Raw genomic sequence first — 19,662 nt, forward strand, 5'->3', positions numbered from 1 at the left:
CCGGAGGAGTCCCGTCCCGGGAGGGTGCCGGGTTCGAAGGAAGCGGCGGGGAGATGGGCGGGCAGGAAAGAGATAACGTTCTCCTTCCTCTGTCATAACACTGGAACTCAAGGACAAACCGAGAAAGCTGAGCGTTGGAAGATTTAGGACAGATGCCTAGTTGGACTGCGGAACTCCCTGCTACTGGATGGCTGTAAAAGAGGACTGGATAAATTCACAGAGGAGGAGGAGAAAAGAGAGCTATTGATGTTTACCAGCCGCAGTGCCTATTCTCTGTCACCACTGTCAGAAGCAGGAAAAGCTTCTGGGTGTGGTTTGCTGGAAACCGCAGGACAGGGGAATCGCTCTTGAGTTCGAATCCTGCTTGCTGGGCTAAATGGGCCGCTGGCCTGATTCAGCAGGTTTCTTGCTATGATTTTCTCCTGCTTGCCTCCTGGCAACTGCTAGAGAGGGAGAGGGAGGAAGCTGGCTTGGGCGGTGGGAGGCTGGGGAACCAGCCCTGTCAGCAAAGAAGAATCGGATCAAAACAGGATGCAGGAATTCAGATTCCATGCCGGCTGCCGAAATGCGGCAACCTCTGAGCTCCACTTCTGACTTTTCGAGGTAGGCAGCTTGTTCGATAGGAGATTCTTTGCAGAGTGCCTGTGATCGCAAGACCGGCGAGAGGGAAAGCTTGGAGGCGGGTGGAAACGATTTGGATGTTGGGAAGAAAATGCTGGAATTGGGGGTTTCTGATTCTGGGTTCTCCAAGCCCACAATGAGGACTAGGACCCTGACGTGGCTGGCGGTGCATCTGTAAGGGTTAGTGGCAAGTGACTCCTGCAGGCGCCATGTGGATTATTTTCGGTGTTGCTCCCCTAGGGCGGGAAGCCCTCTGGAAGGCTGTTACAGCCTTGGCCAATTTGGTAGCCTCCCGATGTTGGACTACAAGTCCCATGCTCCAGCGCAGTCCAAACATATGGAGGGCGAAGGCCGCTCTGTACCAGCGTTCTTCGACCTTGGGTTGCCGTTGGACTGCAGCTCCCATCATCCAGGGCAATCGGCTGAGCTGACTCAGGATGATGGGATTTGTAGTACACGTGGAGGTCGGCGAACCGGCGGTCATTTATAATCATTTATAATGAAATGATTTTAGAATGTTTTATCATTTTACTGTTGTTAGCCGCTCTGAGCCCGGCTTCGGCTGGGGAGGGTGGGATATAAATAAATTTTATTATTATTATTATTATTATTATTATTATTGACTCCCATCATCCTTTCAGCCTTCCACGCTCCTCCCTTAAGCTCCTTTCAAATCTGTTTCCCCCTCCCCAGTTATGGTTATTCCGAGTTCAAATCTCGCTCCACCGTCTTCCTGGCGGAAGTGACATGCAGGGTGACCCCAGATCTGTTGTTTTGGCTGGAATGGGCCTCCCTCCCCAGTCCGGTGTGCTGGAAGGGGGCACAAGGAATGCCAGGCAAACTTTCGTGTGAGAAAGGGACCCAGGCGTCCGGCCTCACTTTCCCTCCCTCTCTTCCTCCAGCTCGATCAGTTAGTCCTGGAGTCGGCCCGAGAGAAGCGAGACATGGAGCAGAGGCACACCGTGATCAAGCAAAAGGTTTGAGCCCTCTCTGTGTGTGTGCCTCAGTTTTGCCTTACGGTAGCTGCCCATTTAGGGGAGGAGCCTTGGGGAGGCAGAGCTTCCACTTTGAGTTCTAAGGGGCGGGGCTTGGGACAGCTGGGAGGAGTCTTGGAGCATGGGGCGGGGTTCCGAAATGCAGTTGGCTGGGCTTGGCAGGGGAGCGTCAGAGACTTGGAGCGTGGGTGGAGTTTGCGGGCGAAGGGGTGGAGCTTGTGGCGGTGGGCGGAACAGCATAGGGCGGGGCTTGTGGGTGGGAGGAGTCTAGGATCAAGGGGCGGGGCTTCGGCAAAATCAGAATAGAATCGTAGCAATAGGTTAACACTCGCATCGACTTTCGGAGCATGTGGGTGGGCTTTGTCTTTGGGCAAATTATTTAATTTGGGCAAATTATTTAATTTGGGCAAATTATTTAATTAGGTGGGTCTGCCCCCCTCCTGTTCTTTCCCAGGACCTGTCCCAGGAAGACGTTGTTCCCGAGGTCCGTACGGAGCCCGGAGGGGTGGTGATGGAAGGCTACCTCTACAAAAGGGCCAGCAACGCCTTCAAGACCTGGAGCAGGTGAGCAGCGCTCCTGTTTGCCACTGTCTCTTAGCAGGACGGGTGAGGTTTGAGGGCACTGCTTATTGAGGTTATCCTCAGGTGGCGCTGTGGGTTAAACCACAGAGCCTAGGACTTGCTGATCAGAAGGTCGGCGGTTCGAATCCCCACGACGGGGTGAGCTCCTGTTGCTCGGTCCCTGCTCCTGCCTTCTAGCAGTTCAAAAGCACCTCAAAGTGCAAGTAGATAAATAGGCACCGCTCCGGCGGGAAGGTAAATGGCGTTTCCGTGCACTGCTCTGGCTCGCCAGAAGCGGTTCAGTCATGCTGGCCACATGACCCGGAAGCTGTCTGCGGACAAACGCTGGCTCCCTCGGCCCATAGAGTGAGATGAGCGCCACAACCCCAGAGTCGGTCACGACTGGACCTAATGGTCAGGGGTACCTTTACCTTTACCTTACCAACTCCTACTGCACAAATACCAGGGGGCGGCACAGAGGTAACACAGTTTACAGTACATTTCTGAGCACAATTCAAAGTGTTGGTGCTGACCTTGAAAGCCCTAAACGGCCTCAAAGGCCCAGTAGACCTGAAGGAGCGTCTCCACCCGCATTGTTCTGCCCGGACACTGAGGTCCAGCTCTGAGGGCCTTCTGGCGGTCCCCTCCCTGCAAGAAGTGAGGTTGCAGGGAACCAGGCAGAGGGCCTTCTTGGTGGTGGCACCCGCCCTGTGGAACGCCCTCCCACCAGATGTCAGAGAGAACAACAACTACCAGACTTTCAGAAGACATCTGAAGGCAGCCCTGTTTAGGGAAGCTTTTAATGTTTAATAGGTTATTGCATTTTAGTGTTTTGCTGGAAGCCGCCCAGAGTGGCTGGGGAAACCCAGCCAGATGGGCGGGGTATAAATAATAAATTATTATTATTATTATTATTATTATTATTATTATTATTATTATTATTACAGTCAAAAGCATTCTAAAACAGGTTAAAAAATGACCGCCGTTTAAAACACCTAAAGCCAGTTACAAAAATCCTAACTGCAATTTCATTTTTTTTTATTTAAAATTTTTTTATTAGATTTTCCACAGTTACATAATGTCACATAACGAAACAACAAACAAAAACAAAGACATAAAAAGAAAAGATGCATCCATGAAAAACAACAATACAATACCAAATTTCACGAGCAGGATGCAACCTGAGTTGCCAACTGCTCCTGTTACACACGTTCCGCCGCCATTCCTCCCCTCCCCTGCTAACCCAGTGGCCTGTGGCCAAACTGGATTTGCAGATTTTCGCAGCCCTTCAAGCAATAACCGGCCCTCCAGCAACGTGACTGTCTGTGGTGCAATCGATACACATTATCTCCCCCCTCCTTCCAATACCTGGAGCAGTTTTTGCAGCCTCTCATTATTCTGAAAGTATTTGTAAGGGTCAGGCCGTACCTGTGCTTTTAGGCTCTGGAAAGAAAGGCACAGGTTACCAATTGCTCAGGAGGAATATAGCAGCTCAGTCAGTAGAGTGTGAGACACTCAGTGGCGTAGCGTGGGTTGTCAGTACCCGGGGCAAGGCAAGTAATTTGTGTCCCCTAACCCGTGGATTTTGTCAGCACCCGGGGCAAGGCAAGTAATTTGCGCACCCCCCCAGATGTTGCGCCCGGTGCGGCCGGCCCCCCTTGCACCCCCCACGCTACGCCACTGGAGACACTTCATCTCAGGGTTGTGGGTTCGAGACCGACGTCACATTGCAGGAGGTTGGACTAGACTAAGGTTACCAGATATCCCCGTTTCCTGGGGACAGACGCCAGATTTACAAATCAGTCCCCATACAAAATCCATTGAAGTTGAAAAGTGTCCCCGGATTCATTGAAAAAAATCTGGTAACCTTAGACTAGCCGAGCCTTGTGGCCCCATGCAACTCTTTTGATTCTATGAATACAGGAAGAGGCCTTGGGCAGAGTCAGGCCACTGGTTGGTTTGCAGAATAGCAGGGTATTAAATGCTTTAAAGAGCACATTCCTCTCCCGAAAGCTGTTCTTTGTTGCACTTGCAAATACTAGTTGCGCTCAAGAGCAGGCCCTTTGCGGTGAATGGGCAAGTTAGGTCTATCGATTTCAATGGGTCTACTCTGAGTAGGACAAAGTTGGATTACACCCCTCCCCCTTTAACAGCACCTGGTCAGCAGGTTGAACGGGCACACAGGTCACCTGGTGTCTTTCTGCTCTAGATCATAGAATTGTAGAGTCAGAGGCGACTGCAGGCCAGTGTTTCCCAGTTGTTGGTGTGTTTTCAGGGGTCTCCAAACTAAGGCCCGCGGGCCGGATAAACGAGTCCCTTATCCGGCCCGCGGCAACCCTCGCCACCTGCTCTTACCAGCGCTGTGCCGCTGCCCACTCAGAGGAGCACCGGAAATAGCTTGCGCGCATGTGCAAGCGTTATTTTCTGTGCACATCCGGGTCAGATGAGGCCCGTGCATATGCGCGCAAGCTACGGTGGTACCTTGTGTTACATACGCTGCAGAATACATATGCTTCAGGTTACAGACTCTGCTAACCCAGAAATAGTACCTCGGGTTAAGAACTTTGCTTCAGGATGAGAACAGAAATCGCGCGGCGGCGGCAGGAGGCCCCATTAGCTAAAGTGGTGCTTCAGGTTAAGAACAGTTTCAAGTTAAGAACGGACCTCCGGAATGAATTAAGTACTTAACCCGAGGTACCACTGTATTTCCGGTGCTCCTCCGACCCGGAAGTGTGCCGGAAATAGCGCATGCGCATGGGCATGTGCTCCCCCGCCCGCCAGCCCGCTGCGCAATCGGCGCTGGAGACACCGGCCTGAGTCGCGGTAAGTTTGCTGACCCCTGGTTTAAGTTCTGTCAAAGAGGGAGGGAAACCCTTTCTTGAAGCCCTAGCCCAGAACATCTATAGGTCTGCCTTGTGCTCACGCATTCCCTTCCATGCATTTCATTATGTATATATTTTTAATTGCAGGCGCTGGTTTTCCATCCAGAGCAACCAGCTGGTGTATCAGAAGAAGGCCAAGGTGAGGAATAGGAAACGGATTTATTTGTGAGCCGTTGAGATGCGTGTGAATATTTGGGGGAGGGGGTGGGAGGAAGGGGCAAAAACTTTGGCGTAAGCAAAGGGCGTAAGGTTTGCAAGATTCCACCTGCCTCTTTTTTTCCTAATTTCCTAATTCTCCCCTGGCCTCCTCGCTGGCCCAAGTAGGACCGATTCATCCAGCTAGCCCTGGGGATTATCTAATGTTTATTTCCCTTAAATTGATTTTTGAATTTTATTGTTATTCATGTTACTATGCTGTATTTTATTCTGCTTTTATAATTACCATATTTTTCGCTCTATAAGACGCACCAGACCATAAGACGCACCTAATTTTTGGAGGAGGAAAACAAGAAAAAAAATATTCTGAATCCCAGAAGCCAGAACAACAAGAGGGATCACTGCGCAGTGAAAGCAGCGATCCCTCTTGCTGTTCTGGCTTCTGGGATAGCTGCACAGCCTGCATTCGCTCCATAAGACGCACACACATTTCCCCTTACTTTTTAGGAGGGGAAAAGTGAGTCTTATAGAGCAAAAAATACGGTAAGTGTTTTAAATTTGTTGTTAGCCACCTTGAGCCCTTTTTTTGAACCGGGAAGGGCGGGGTATAAATAAAATATTATTATTATTATTATTATTATTATTATTATTATTATTATTATTATTACTACTACTACTACTAATTTGTTGAAATTAAGGCCGATGAGCTGTTGGAACTCTTTGGTTTGCAAAGTTGTTGCCTTGGCTCCAAAAAGATATCGTAGACGGGGGAAGAGATTCAGTAAAGTGCCGCCGAAAAGATCACGGGTGAGGGGGAGAGCGCAACTCCCCTAGGAAGAAAAGCTTGCAGCATTTTGGACTTTTTAGTTTAGAGAAAAGGCACGTTAAGAGGTAGCAGAATTGAAGTTGGCAAGAGGTGAACAGAGAAAAGCCTTTCTTCCTCTGTCAAACACAAGATTTCCGGGACACTCCATAAAGCTGGATGTTGGAAGATTTGGGACAGATAAAATAAAATATTCGCACAGTGCGTAGTTAAGCTACGGAACTCCCTGCCACTTGGATGGCTTTAAAAGTGTATTAGACATTAGAGTATCAGTCTAAACATGAAAGAGATAGAGAAGTCAGCTAGGAAGTCACAGGCCCAGGGATAGTCTGGGAATATGGATTTCCCTCCCTCTGTCCCCATGCAAACCCCTCTTCTTCTTCTTCTTTTAATTTTATTAATTTGTTCGCAACAAAAAGTAAGAAAACAAAAGAATTTAAAATAGAAAGCGCCACAGCCCGGAAGGACAAAAGCACAAAGACAACAGCACAGTTCCAAAGGGATCGTACATTATTACTGTATTTTTCGCTCTATAAGACGCACCAGACCACAAGACGCACCTGGTTTTTGGAGGAGGAAAACAAGAAAAAAAATATTCTGAATCCCAGAAGCCAGAACAGCAAGAGGGATCGCTGCGCAGCGAAAGCAGCAATCCCTCTTGCTGTTCTGGCTTCTGGGATAGCTGCGCAGCCTGCATTCACTCCATAAGACGCACACACATTTCCCCTTACTTTTTAGGAGGGAAAAAGTGAGTCCTATAGAGCAAAAAAAGCCGGGATGCGGGTGGCGCTGTGGGTAAAAGCCTCAGCGCCTAGGGCTTGCCGATCGAAAGGTCGGTGGTTCGAATCCCCACGGCAGGGTGTGCTCCCGCTGCTCGGTCCCAGCGCCTGCCAACCTAGCAGTTCGAAAGGACCTCCGGGTGCAAGTAGATAAATAGGGATCGCTTACTAGCGGGAAGGTAAACAGCGTTTCCGTGTGCGGCTCTGGCTTGCCAGAGCAGCGATGTCATGCTGGCCACGTGACCCGGAAGTGTTTTCGGACAGCGCTGGCCCCGGGCCTCTTGAGTGAGATGGGCGCACAACCCTAGAGTCTGTCAAGACTGGCCCGTACCAGCAGGGGTACATTTACCTTTACCCTTTATAGAGCAAAAAATACGGTAACTCATACAAAGATTCCCTTTGCAAATATTTCTAAAAATAAAAGCATTATCCATCTGTGAGTTCCATTATTGTTGAGAAGAAGGGTTCTGTGTAGTCTTAAACGTAGCCATTTACTGACCCCCGTGCCTTGACATTTGTATAAGAAATAAAATTATGCTGTACGTGAGGGAAAACGGCCATTTGAGCTCTGCCCTTTGAATACTTTCAGTATTGCGGGATGCTTTCAGTTTATGAGATTCATTTTCAAGAAGGGTAGTTTGCCAAGCCCTGGAACGCTGGCGATCCAAATCATTAAGATTAAAGGCTTCCCAGGAATTGGCAGTGCTGGGCTGATGTTAAGAGATGAAAAATCAGTCCCTCGCTTTCCAAACCTGCTTTCTGCAAATCTCAATTGCACCCAAACTACTGAAAGAATCGGCATGTTCCCCACCCTTCAACTTGCTTTGTTGAATGAAGAATTAGGAGCCCGATGAGAGAGAGAGAGAGAGAGAAAGAAAGAATTAGGAGCCTGAACAGGTTTGGCAGACTTATCTGCTAATCCACCAGGGTGTGTGTGGGTGTAAGATGAATTCTATCCGTCGGGTGGAGGAGAGTTCAGATGGGTTAATATCGGGGATGAGAGCAGGGCATGGATGGAAAGAGTGATGGTGGCGTCTGAAGAGGGAGAGGCAGGGGGCTGTTTGTGCCAGGGCCAAATCCTGCCCTTTTCCTTCCCGGACCCAGGATGTCCTGACGGTGGTTGTGGAGGACCTGCGCCTGTGCACCGTCAAGCCTTGCCCGGACCACGAACGCCGATTCTGCTTCGAGGTGGTTTCTCCCACTAAGTGAGTTTTCTCTTCCCTGTTAGGCCCTCAAATATGTCTGTGTATTTGCACACACACACAGCAGCTAGACTGGTGACTGGGAGCGGCTGCCGAGACCACATAACACTGGTCCCGAAAGATCTGCATTGGCTCCCAGTACGTTTCCAAGCACAATTCAAAGTGTTGGTGCTGACCTTTAAAGCCCTAAAGGGCCTCAGCCCAGTATACCTGAAGGAGCGTATCGACCTCCATCGTCCAGCCAGACACTGAGGTCCAGCTCTGGCGGTTCCCTCCCTGCGAGAAGCCAAGTCACAGGGAACCAGGCAGAGGGCCTTCTCGGTGGTGGCGCCCGCCCTGTGGAACGCCCTCCCACCAGATGTCAAAGAAAGCAACAACTACATGACTTTTAGAAAACATCTGAAGGCATCCCTGTTTAGGGAAGTTTTTAATATTTAATCCTGTATTGTCTTTAACACTCAATTGGGAGCTGCCCAGAGTGGCTGGGGAAACTCAGCCAGATGGGTGGGGTATAAATAATAAATTATTATTATTATTATTATTATTATTATTATTATTATTATTATTGAGTCTGTGGCTGATGCAGACCTTGAACCCGTGTCAAGGAAATAAACAACTCTCTGACTTTTAGAAGACATCTGAAGGCAGCCCTGTTTAGGGAAGTTTTTAAGGTCAGATGTCTTCTAAAAGTCAGGTAGTTGTTAATTTCTTTGACATCTGACGGGAGGGCGTTCCACAGGGCGGGCGCCACCACCAAGAAGGCCCTCTGCCTTTGAGGCCGTTTAGGGCTTTCAAGGTCAGCACCAACACTTTGAATTGTGCTCAGAAAGAGGGATACAGTGGTACCTCGGGTTACAGACGCTTCAGGTTACAGATGCTTCAGGTTACAGACTCCGCTAGCCCAGAAATAGTACCTCGGGTTAAGAACTTTGCTTCAGGATGAGAACAGAAATCGCGCGCCGGCGGCTGCGGGAGGCCCCATTAGCTAAAGTGGTACCTCAGGTTAAGAACAGTTTCAGGTTAAGAACGGACCTCCGGAACGAATTCAGTTCTTAACCTGAGGTACCACTGTATTGGCAAGCTGGCAGGTGTGCAGAGGAGGGAAACCAAGATATAAGGTGGGTCTGGAAACCAAGCGTTGGAAGAGTTTAGCCAGGAGAAGAGAGAGCAGAGAGGCAGCCATCTTCAAATAAGAAAACCAAAATGGAGAAAGCCTGTTTTCAGTTGCTCTGGAGGACAGAACCCAAATCAGTGGATTCAAATAACACTGAAGAAGATGCTGACTAAAGATTAGGACGAATTTTCTGACGGTAAGAGCCGTTGGACAATGGAACGGACTCCCTCAGAATGGACTCTCCTCCCTTGGAGGTTTTTCAACAGAGTTCGGCTGGACGACCTTTGGAGGTCCCTTCCAGCTCTGCAGTTCTGCCATTCCGTGTTCTCCCTCTTTGACCCTTTGCTGTCCTTCCGCTTTCCCTGGCAGGAGCTGTTTCCTCCAGGCGGATTCGGAGAGGCACCAGCAAGCCTGGGTGTGCGCCGTTCAAAACAGCATCGCATCTGCTTACAACGAGGAACACCTGGAACCCCGGGGGCAGGTAAGGGGTTGCCGAACACCGGGAGAGCTAGCAAATTCACAGTATTCCGGTCCCAAACCTTCACCCCAAGCAGAAGACACCCACCGCTTTTTGCTTATTTTTGCTCTACGCGGGGCTGCCCTTGAGACTGACCCAGAAACTCCAGCGGGTGCAGAATACCGCAGCGAGACTCCTCACTGGGTCCTTGCCGTGGGATCACATTCATCCAGTGCTTTACCAACTGCACTGGCTCCCGGTGGAGTACAGGGTTAGGTTTAAGGTGCTGGTTTTAACCTATAAAGCCCTATATGGCCTAGGACCCTCGTACCTACGGGACCGCCTCTCCTGGTATGTCCCACGGAGGAGCTTACGGTCTTCAAATAAAAACATCTTGGAGGTCCCAGGCCACAGGGAGGTTAGGCTGGCCTTGACCAGAGCCAGGGCTTTTTTGGCTGTGGCCCTGATCTGGTGGAACGCTCTGTCCCAAGTGACTAGGGCCCTGCGGGACTTGACATCTTTCTGCAGGGCCTGCAAGACAGAGCTGTTCCACCAGGCCTTTGGCCAAGGCACAGCCTGACTCCCTCCTTTGGTAATCCTCACAGAACTCTATCCCAATGGTTGCCATCAATTTGATTTTGAATTGATTTTAGAATGAATTGGTTTTAGAATGCATTTCAATCAATTGATTGTGATTTTATTTAAATTGTGTTACTTTTATTGTTGTTAGCCGCTCTGAGCCCGACTTCGGCTGGGGAGGGTGGGATATAAATAAAATAGTATTATTATTATTATTATTATTATTATTATTATTATTATTATTAGCTTGACTTCCCTGCAATTGGGCTGGAGGGGGACAAATTTGGTGCATCATTTAAGGTCAACCTCCTTAAGTCACATGTCCTGAAATGAAATCCCAGCTGTGTCCTTTGAAATGTGTGCTTTTCTCAATTTTTCAGTACCGTCCTCCAAAATGTCCTCTTCTCTGTGCTGGGTTTTGCCACTGGCCCACCTAGACCAAAGCTGCCAAGCTCTCCACAATCTCTTTTTTATATAATAATGTTTTTACTCAGTTTCCATTTTATTACATTTAAACAGGTCCTTATTATACTCTTTACATATTTGCTCAGTCGAGCTTCGACATCCCTCCCTCCCATCTCATGGTTTCCATAGTTCATTATTACTTCATAGCTTTTATACCATGGGTGGGCAAACTAAGGCCTGGGGGCCGGATCCGGCCCAATCACCTTCTCAATCCAGCCCGCGGACGGTCTGGGAATCAGCGTGTTTTTACAAGAGTAGAATGTGTCCTTTTATTTAAAATGCATCTCTGGGTTATTTGTGAGGCATAGGAATTCATTCATTGTTGTTGTTTTTCAAAATACAGTCCGGCCCCCCAGAAGGTCTGAGGGACAGTGGACCGGCCCCCTTCTGAAAAAGTTTGCTGACCCCTGATTTATACATTTTCCCATTTATGTTCCACTCCTTCCGTTGATCACGATTTTTTAAAATAGATATAAAAAGGTACAAATCATTAACATTGAAAGTTTTCTTACAGCAACCCTGCTAGTGTTCTTAATTTTTTACAGTTGTCCTTTGGATATTGTACAGATTTACTCTTTTGGAAAGCTTGATCATGCTGGTTTCAGATTTTCCCAGTCAGCTCTGCCAATTCCGCAAAGTCCATCATCTTCGTCTGCCATTCTTCTAGCGATGGAATTTCCTGTTGCTTCCATTTTGGGGCTTACCGTACGGGTACTCCACCCTGAAGTTCCCAAGGCTTACACAGTCATTGCCTTCCCAGCCTGTACTGAGAACTAGCAACTTGGTTTTCTTGTGGCTGCCATTTCAAAATGAGGATTGAGATTCTCATGCCCTAATGCTAATTTCTGAACATGGAGAGGGGGTGAAATACATGCAAGCCTTTTTCGTTCCACTCCTCTGCAGCCCCTGGAGCGGACGGCGTCTCTTTCTGCCGCCAAACTGCAGTCCCCCTCCAGCCGGAAGCTGCGGGCCGGGGTGGACAAGCAAGTCATAGACCAGGTGCAGAGACTGGAGGGCAACGCCCAGTGTTGCGACTGCCGGGAGCCGGCGCCCGAGTGGGCAAGCATCAACCTGGGCATCACACTTTGCATAGAGTGTTCCGGCATCCACAGGTGAGCTGGCAAACTGCGCTTAGGGCGTGGCGGATGGAGCGGATTCCACTTCCTGGTTTTCTCTGCTGCTCCCTTTCCTGTTCTAAGAGGCGGGGCTTGAGGGAGGTGGGAGGAGCCTTGGAGAAAGGGGAGGGGCTTTGAAATACCGTATTGGCCCGAATATAAGCCGCACCTTTAAAATCGGAAGGGGGGAAAGAAAAAAAGGAAAAATATCCAAATATTGTTGTGGTTTAGTCGTTTAGTCGTGTCCGACTCTTCGTGACCCCGTGGACCAGAGCACGCCAGGCCCTCCTGTCTTCCATGTCAAACTCATGTTTGTAGCTCCTTGTGCCCTCCATCTTTCCCAACATCAGGGTCTTTTCCAGGGAGTCTTCTCTTCTCATGAGGAGGCCAAAGTCTTGGAGCCTCAGCTTCAGGATCTGTCCTTCCAGGGAGCACTCAGGGCTGATTTCCTTCCGAATGGAGAGGTTGGATCTTCTTGCAGTCCATGGGACTCTCAAGAGTCTCCTCCAGCACCAGAATTCAAAAGCATCCATTCTTCGGCCATCAGCCTTCTTGATGGTCCAGCTCTTACTTCCATACATCACTACTGGGAAAACCAGAGCTTTAACTATATGGACCTTTGTTGGCAAGGTGATGTCTCCGCTTTTTAAGATGCTGTCTAGGTTTGTCATTGCTTTTCTCCCAAGAAGCAGGCATCTTTTAATTTCATGACAGCTGTCACCATCTGCAGTGATCATGGAGCCCAAGAAAGTAAAATCTCTCACTGCCTCCATTTCTTCAAGCCGATTTATTCCTTGCTGCTTCTGGCTGCATACTGGGCAGAAGGGGGTGGGGGTGGGGACTGCGCTGCGTTGCGTTGCCAGCGGCCTTCCTCCTTCCTCGCTTCCTCCCATCTTGGCTTTGGGGGAGAAGATGGGGCACTTTGCCACACTCCCGGCTGCATCCCACATAAGGTGGCGAATATAAGTCGGAATTTGGGGGGAGAAGTGCGGCTTATATTCAGGCCAATACGGTATATCTTAGTAAGTTAGTGGCTGAAGTGGTGGGGCTGAGATTGTGGGAGGAGCCTGTGGAGGAAAGGGGTGGGGCTTGCACACCAGGAACTGGAAAGGGGTGGAGCTTGTGAAAAATGGGGAGGTGCTTGCCATTGATGGGAGGAGCCAGGAAAGAGAGGTTGGGGCTTGGGTACAATCCAAGAGAGGGATTGCCATTTCTGCTACCCCACTTTGAAGGTTGGCTCCTCTGTTAGGAACATAAGCAGAGCCTGGTGGATCAGGCCCAGAGGCATCCTGCTCTCACAGTGGCCGACCAGATGATTATTATGGGAAACCTGCAAGCAGCATCTGAGCCCAAGAGCCCTTTCCCACCTCTGTGGCTTCCAGAAACTGGGATTCAGAAAATATTTCTGAGCCCAGCCACCGTGGCGAATGGCATTCGATATCCCCTCCACGGATTTGCCTAATCTTCTTTTCAAGGCCTCCAGGTTGTTGGCTGCCTCCTGTGGCCAGGAGTTCCGCAGTTTAACTACGCCCTGCATGCAGCAGGAGTGCCCCTTGCCTGATCTCTCCCTCCCTGTCTCCAAATTAGGAGTCTCGGTGTCCATTTCTCCAAGGTGCGGTCGCTGACACTTGACTCCTGGGAACCTGAGCTAGTCAAGGTAAATGCGGGGGCCTAATGGCGGGTGGGCTCTGAACTCCCCAGTGGTTGGGAATGCTGGCAGTGGCGTAACAAGGTCAGGTGGCACCCGGTCTCCATCGGTCACCAGTGGTTGGGAATGATGGCAGTGGCGTAGCAAGGTCAGGTGGTACCCGGTTCCCATCGGTCACCAGTGGTTGGGAATGATGGCAGTGGCGTAGCAAGGTCAGGTGGTACCCGGTTCCCATCGGTCACCAGTGGTTGGGAATGATGGCAGTGGCGTAGCAAGGTCAGGTGGTACCCGGTTCCCATCGGTCACCAGTGGTTGGGAATGATGGCAGTGGCGTAGCAAGGTCAGGTGGTACCCGGTCCCCATCGGTCACCAGTGGTTGGGAATGATGGCAGTGGTGTAGCAAGGTCAGGTGGTACCCGGTTCCCATCGGTCACCAGTGGTTGGGAATGATGGCAGTGGCGTAGCAAGGTCAGGTGGTACCCGGTCCCCATCGGTCACCAGTGGTTGGGAATGATGGCAGTGGCGTAACAAGGTCAGGTGGTACCCGCTCTCCATCAGTCACCAGTGGTTGGGAATGCTGGCAGTGGTGTAGCAAGGTCAGGTGGTACCCGGTTCCCATCGGTCACCAGTGGTTGGGAATGATGGCAGTGGCGTAGCAAGGTCAGGTGGTACCCGGTCTCCATCAGTCACCAGTGGTTGGGAATGATGGCGGTGGCGTAACAAGGTCAGGTGGCACCCGGTCTCCATCAGTCACCAGTGGTTGGGAATGATGGCAGTGGTGTAGCAAGGTCAGGTGGTACCCGGTTCCCATCGGTCACCAGTGGTTGGGAATGATGGCAGTGGCGTAACAAGGTCAGGTGGTACCCGCTCTCCATCAGTCACCAGTGGTTGGGAATGCTGGCAGTGGTGTAGCAAGGTCAGGTGGTACCCGGTTCCCATCGGTCACCAGTGGTTGGGAATGATGGCAGTGGCGTAGCAAGGTCAGGTGGTACCCGGTCTCCATCAGTCACCAGTGGTTGGGAATGATGGCGGTGGCGTAACAAGGTCAGGTGGCACCCGGTCTCCATCAGTCACCAGTGGTTGGGAATGATGGCAGTGGTGTAGCAAGGTCAGGTGGTACCCGGTTCCCATCGGTCACCAGTGGTTGGGAATGATGGCAGTGGCGTAGCAAGGTCAGGTGGTACCCGGTCCCCATCGGTCACCAGTGGTTGGGAATGATGGCAGTGGCGTAGCAAGGTCAGGTGGTACCCGGTTCCCATCGGTCACCAGTGGTTGGGAATGATGGCAGTGGTGTAGCAAGGTCAGGTGGTACCCGGTCCCCATCGGTCACCAGTGGTTGGGAATGATGGCAGTGGCGTAGCAAGGTCAGGTGGTACCCGGTCCCCATCGGTCACCAGTGGTTGGGAATGATGGCAGTGGTGTAGCAAGGTCAGGTGGTACCCGGTTCCCATCGGTCACCAGTGGTTGGGAATGATGGCAGTGGCGTAGCAAGGTCAGGTGGTACCCGGTCCCCATCGGTCACCAGTGGTTGGGAATGATGGCAGTGGCGTAGCAAGGTCAGGTGGTACCCGGTCCCCATCGGTCACCAGTGGTTGGGAATGATGGCAGTGGCGTAGCAAGGTCAGGTGGTACCCGGTTCCCATCGGTCACCAGTGGTTGGGAATGATGGCAGTGGCGTAGCAAGGTCAGGTGGTACCCGGTTCCCATCGGTCACCAGTGGTTGGGAATGCTGACAGTGGCGTAGCAAGGTCAGGTGGTACCCGCTCTCCATCAGTCACCAGTGGTTGGGAATGCTGGCAGTGGCGTAACAAGGTCAGGTGGTACCCGCTCTCCATCAGTCACCAGTGGTTGGGAATGCTGGCAGTGGCGCAACAAGGTCAGGTGGTACCCGGTCCCCAGTGGTTGGGAATGATGGCAGTGGCGTAGCAAGGTCAGTTGGTACCCGGTCCCCATCAGTCACCAGTGGTTGGGAATGATGGCAGTGGCGTAACAAGGTCAGGTGGTACCCAGTGCAGAATTTTTTTTGTCAATCTCCCCATTGAATTTTTCCCTCCCTCCTCCACTGCCTCCGTCAAAGAAAGCTAAGCCCTGCCCTTCTCTAGGAGTGTGGGGGGCAACAGCGCACCGCCCACCCGCGACCCCCAAGCCTCCCCCGAGCTGGGGGAAGACCACTGGCAAAGCAGCACAGCTCCCCGCCTTCCCCCGACGGCTCAGGGTCCTAGCTGTCAACGTTTCCCTTTCTTTTAAGGGAAATTCCCTTATTCCGAATAGGATTCCTCGCAAGAAAAGGGGAAAGTTGACAGCTATGCATCAGGGTAGGCTTGGGAGTTGCGGGCGCGCCGTGCGCCGAATGTCACTCCCCTCGGTGTGTGCGTGTGTGTGGCCGCGCTCGAAGCTGTGGCAAGGCAGGGTGTACCCCCCCAAGGGCGGGACATGGACGGGACGGGCAGGGAGAGCTTGGCCGATTGCTGGGAAGGGGATGCACTGCGATGCAACCCAACCCTGCTCGGGTCCACAGGCAGCGGCGAGTTGCGTTTTGTCACCCCTCTCATCCTCCGCCAGTCAGTGATGGGAGTTGTAGCCTAGCAAAAGCTGGAAGGCTAAAGGTTCCTTTTCGGTGCCTAATAGAGATGGGTCAGGGGGGGTTGGCTAAGATGCAGTTTTTGAGAGCCTCTCTTCTCCCTCCTCCTCCTGCAGCTGATGTGCAAACTGGGGAACCGAGTCATCAACCAGATTTACGAGGCGCGAGTGGAAGAGATGAACATGAAGCGTCCTCAGCCGGGCTGTTCGCGGTGAGAACATCCTCTTCATTGAACTATACGATAATCTTTATTGTCATTGTCCCACACAGAACAAGGAAATTGAAAAAAACCTACATAAGACATTCAAAAACCAACAAGCCTGCTATCCCAGCCTGTTTAGCCCCCCCTAAAAACTCTGATATCCCATTTTTAAATGCAATATACAGCGGTACCTCAGGTTACATACACTTCAGGTTACATATGCTTCAGGTTACAGACTCCGCTAACCCAGAAATAGTACCTCGGGTTAAGAACTTTAATTCAGGATGAGAACAGAAATCGCACGGCGGCAGCAGGAGACCCCATTAGCTAAAGTGGTGCTTCAGGTTAAGAACAGTTTCAGGTTAAGAACGGTCCTCCGGAACGAATTAAGTACTTAACCCGAGGTACCACTGTACTCCCATCGAGACTCCTTACACTGTATTTAAAACCAAAATAGAAACTGTTTCTCAAGTGGCTAGTCCTGGTCTTTATAACCCTGTACCTTCACTGAACCTAGGACTTGCCGATCAGAAGGTCGGCGGTTCGAATCCCCGCGACGGGGTGAGCTCCCATTGCTCGGTCCCTGCTCCTGCCAACCTAGCAGTTCGAAAGCATGTCAAAATGCAAGTAGATAAATAGGTACCGCTCCAGCGGGAAGGTAAACGGCGTTTCCCTGCGCTGCTCTGGTTCGCCAGAAGCGGCTTAGTCCTGCTGGCCACATGACCCGGAAGCTGTACGCTGGCTCCCTTGGTCAATAAAGCGAGATGAGCGCGGCAACCCCAGAGTCGGCCACGACTGGACCTGATGGTCAGGGGTCCCTTTACCTTTACCTTCTTCCAGAAGGTAGAAGCACCCCACGTCTCCTCCTCCCCCCCCCAGCCCCCATCTGCTATAAACACCCTAAAAAAAGATTATCTACATTTCTATCCCAACTTAAGGAGCTCAAGTTAGTGTGCATGGTTTTCTAATTCCCACTTTTATCCGCACCACAACCTTGCAGGGTAGGTTAGGCTGAGGCTTGGCAGCGGCTGCCTCTAGGCCACACCCACCGAGCTTCGGCCATGGCCAAGGGGGGATTTGAACCCAGATCTTGCTGTGACCCAGTGGTTTTCTGAGGGCATGAGACGCACCGCACTGGTGCGCAAGGAGAGGATGGCAACTGTGGCCGGAACGTTCAGGGACAAGCAAAGAAAAATTTAAACATTTCAGTGTTGTACGGTATAAAGGTAAAGGGATCACTGACCATTAGGTCCAGTCATGGCCTACTCTGGGGTTGCAGCGCTCATCTCGCTTTATTGGCCGAGGGAGCCGGCGTACAGCTTCCGGGTCATGTGGCCAGCATGACTAAGCCGCTTCTGGCGAACCAGAGCAGCGCACGGAAACGCCATTTACCTTCCTGCCAGAGTGGTACCTATTTATCTACTTGCACTTTGAGGTGCTTTCGAACTGCTAGGTGGGCAGGAGCAGGGACTGAGCAACGGGAGCTCCCCCCGTTGCGGGGATTCGAACCACTGACCTTCTGATCGGCAAGTCCTAGGCTCTGTGGTTTAACCCACAGTGCCACCCGCACCCCCTGTCGTACGGTATACTATAGTGTTAAATATATATATATATGGATATACAGCCAGAAAGACTATCCACGCCTATCTTCAGGGACGTTGGCTATTCTTATGCAGTTCTCCACGACGTATTGTGTACAGGGCAAATAAATTCTGGCAAATAAGAAAGATCACAGAAGAGAAAGGCTTCTTGTGTTGATGAGATCTGATATAAATGAGATTACCCGGCAAAAAACAAACTCACACGTCTCCTCGACTTTGTATACATACTTAAGAGGCCTATTCCTAATTATATTTTGGAAATGATTCGTGTTTTTAGGCAGATGCCTTGTTTTATACTTTCTGAGTGTCCCGTGATCATATTATAAAGCAATTGTGTTCTATGTTTTAAATCAAGTACTGCTTGGAGTATTCAATTGTATTTCTTAGGAATAAAACGATTCAATGTGGCCCAAGCAAAAATGTTATTCTGAAATTGTAGCCCAGGGAAGAAGGTTTGAGAGCCGCTGCTCTAACCACCTCACCACACAGCCACAGAAGGAGAGATTTGTGTTTTGTGTCCACACATTTGATTCCCTCCCTTTATAATGCACCTAAAAAGTTCTCAGCACTCGCTGTGTATTAAAAGATAAGGCGGTCCCTGTCCCAGGGGCTGACGCATTCCGGTAGACATGGCACAAAAGGAAAGAGGGATGGGGAGGGAAGAGGAGATTTCAGGTACCTGCAACTTCCTTGGCTGATAGCATGGTGGCCAGAAAGCACCTACCGTCGGTTGCCCAGTAGGTGGTGCTGTTGCATAGGACTGATCTGCACCATCCCTCACTCTCTAAATTGGGGGGGGGGGAGAGAGAGAGATGAAAGGGCCACTCCCATCATGCACCAGGAAACTTTGGCTCCTCCCTCTTCGCTTGTCAATTCTGTGCAGGGATGTTGTCAAGCCTCTGAACATGTGCAAAATTCACCTTTGGTACCTGTCATTGTTATAAAATATAAACTAAATTAAATTAAATAATTTCTTCTTCTGTTTCTCTGCCCCAAGGTTGGAGAAGGAGGCCTGGATCAGGGCCAAATACGTGGAAAAGAAGTTCATCACCCAGTTCCCGAAGGCCGGGGCACGGCTGAATCGGGGAGGAGACGTCCGGGGGTTCGAGAAGCCCAAACCGTTCCCCAAACCCAAACCTCCGGGGCAGAAACGAGGGGGCGCAGGTAGGGAGAGAGGCTCTCTTCCTCCCCCCCCCGCCCTTAGCGGGTTTCCGTCGCGGTGTCCTGTTGCGCCAGAAGCGGTTTAGTCCTGCTGGCCACATGACCCAGAAAGCTGTCTGTGGACAAACGCCGGCTCCCTCGGCCAATAAAGCGAGATGAGCGCTGCAACCCCAGAGTCGCCTTTGACTGGACTTGACCGTCCAGGTGTCCTTTACCTTTTACCTTTACCTGCTAAGGTAACAGCTGCACCACCAGCGCTCACCTTCTCAGCCTCCTTGCAAACTAGGTGTAAAGTCGTCATTGCAGAATGCGGTGCAGATAAACCGATGGGTTTTACCCGAACGCTGAAAGAATATACCGTTTCTTACTGGTCCCCCTTTTTTTTACTCCTACAGGAAGTAGTCCAAGCCAAGCGAGCCCAAACCCAGGTATGTGTCTCTCAAAGCCAGGTATACTTCGAAAGGTGGTGGAGGTTCGTTTTTGAGCTCAGTTTAGGAGGGATGGGGACCATAGCTGTCAACCTTCCCTTACTTATTTCTTTTTTTAAAAATTATTTTTATTCAATTTCCAATATAAAATTTAAACATACATTTTCAATATTATCACAAATACCAATTTTGACTTCCTTCGACTCACCCGCAAATCTTCCGTTATCAAATCTTCTATCCGCAATTCTAAATTTAACATTGCCTTTTGTTTTAAATAAACTTACTCCCTTGT

General features: G+C 50.6%; 1 protein-coding gene across 1 annotated transcript in view; it reads left to right on the forward strand.

The window, feature by feature from the left end:
• Positions 1-19,662, forward strand: part of ACAP1 (ArfGAP with coiled-coil, ankyrin repeat and PH domains 1) — a 47,036-nt gene that overhangs the window by 18,098 nt on the left and 9,276 nt on the right. The window contains exons 9-18 of the mRNA XM_028751989.2: positions 1,524-1,598; positions 2,071-2,180; positions 5,147-5,198; positions 7,922-8,022; positions 9,503-9,614; positions 11,538-11,746; positions 13,337-13,406; positions 16,095-16,189; positions 18,779-18,945; positions 19,338-19,370. Of these exons, the coding sequence (XP_028607822.2) occupies positions 1,524-1,598; positions 2,071-2,180; positions 5,147-5,198; positions 7,922-8,022; positions 9,503-9,614; positions 11,538-11,746; positions 13,337-13,406; positions 16,095-16,189; positions 18,779-18,945; positions 19,338-19,370 (1,024 nt within the window). The remainder of the gene's footprint in view (positions 1-1,523; positions 1,599-2,070; positions 2,181-5,146; positions 5,199-7,921; positions 8,023-9,502; positions 9,615-11,537; positions 11,747-13,336; positions 13,407-16,094; positions 16,190-18,778; positions 18,946-19,337; positions 19,371-19,662) is intronic.

Source organism: Podarcis muralis, chromosome 13, assembly GCF_964188315.1.
Source record: "Podarcis muralis chromosome 13, rPodMur119.hap1.1, whole genome shotgun sequence".
Classification (NCBI taxonomy): domain Eukaryota; kingdom Metazoa; phylum Chordata; class Lepidosauria; order Squamata; family Lacertidae; genus Podarcis; species Podarcis muralis.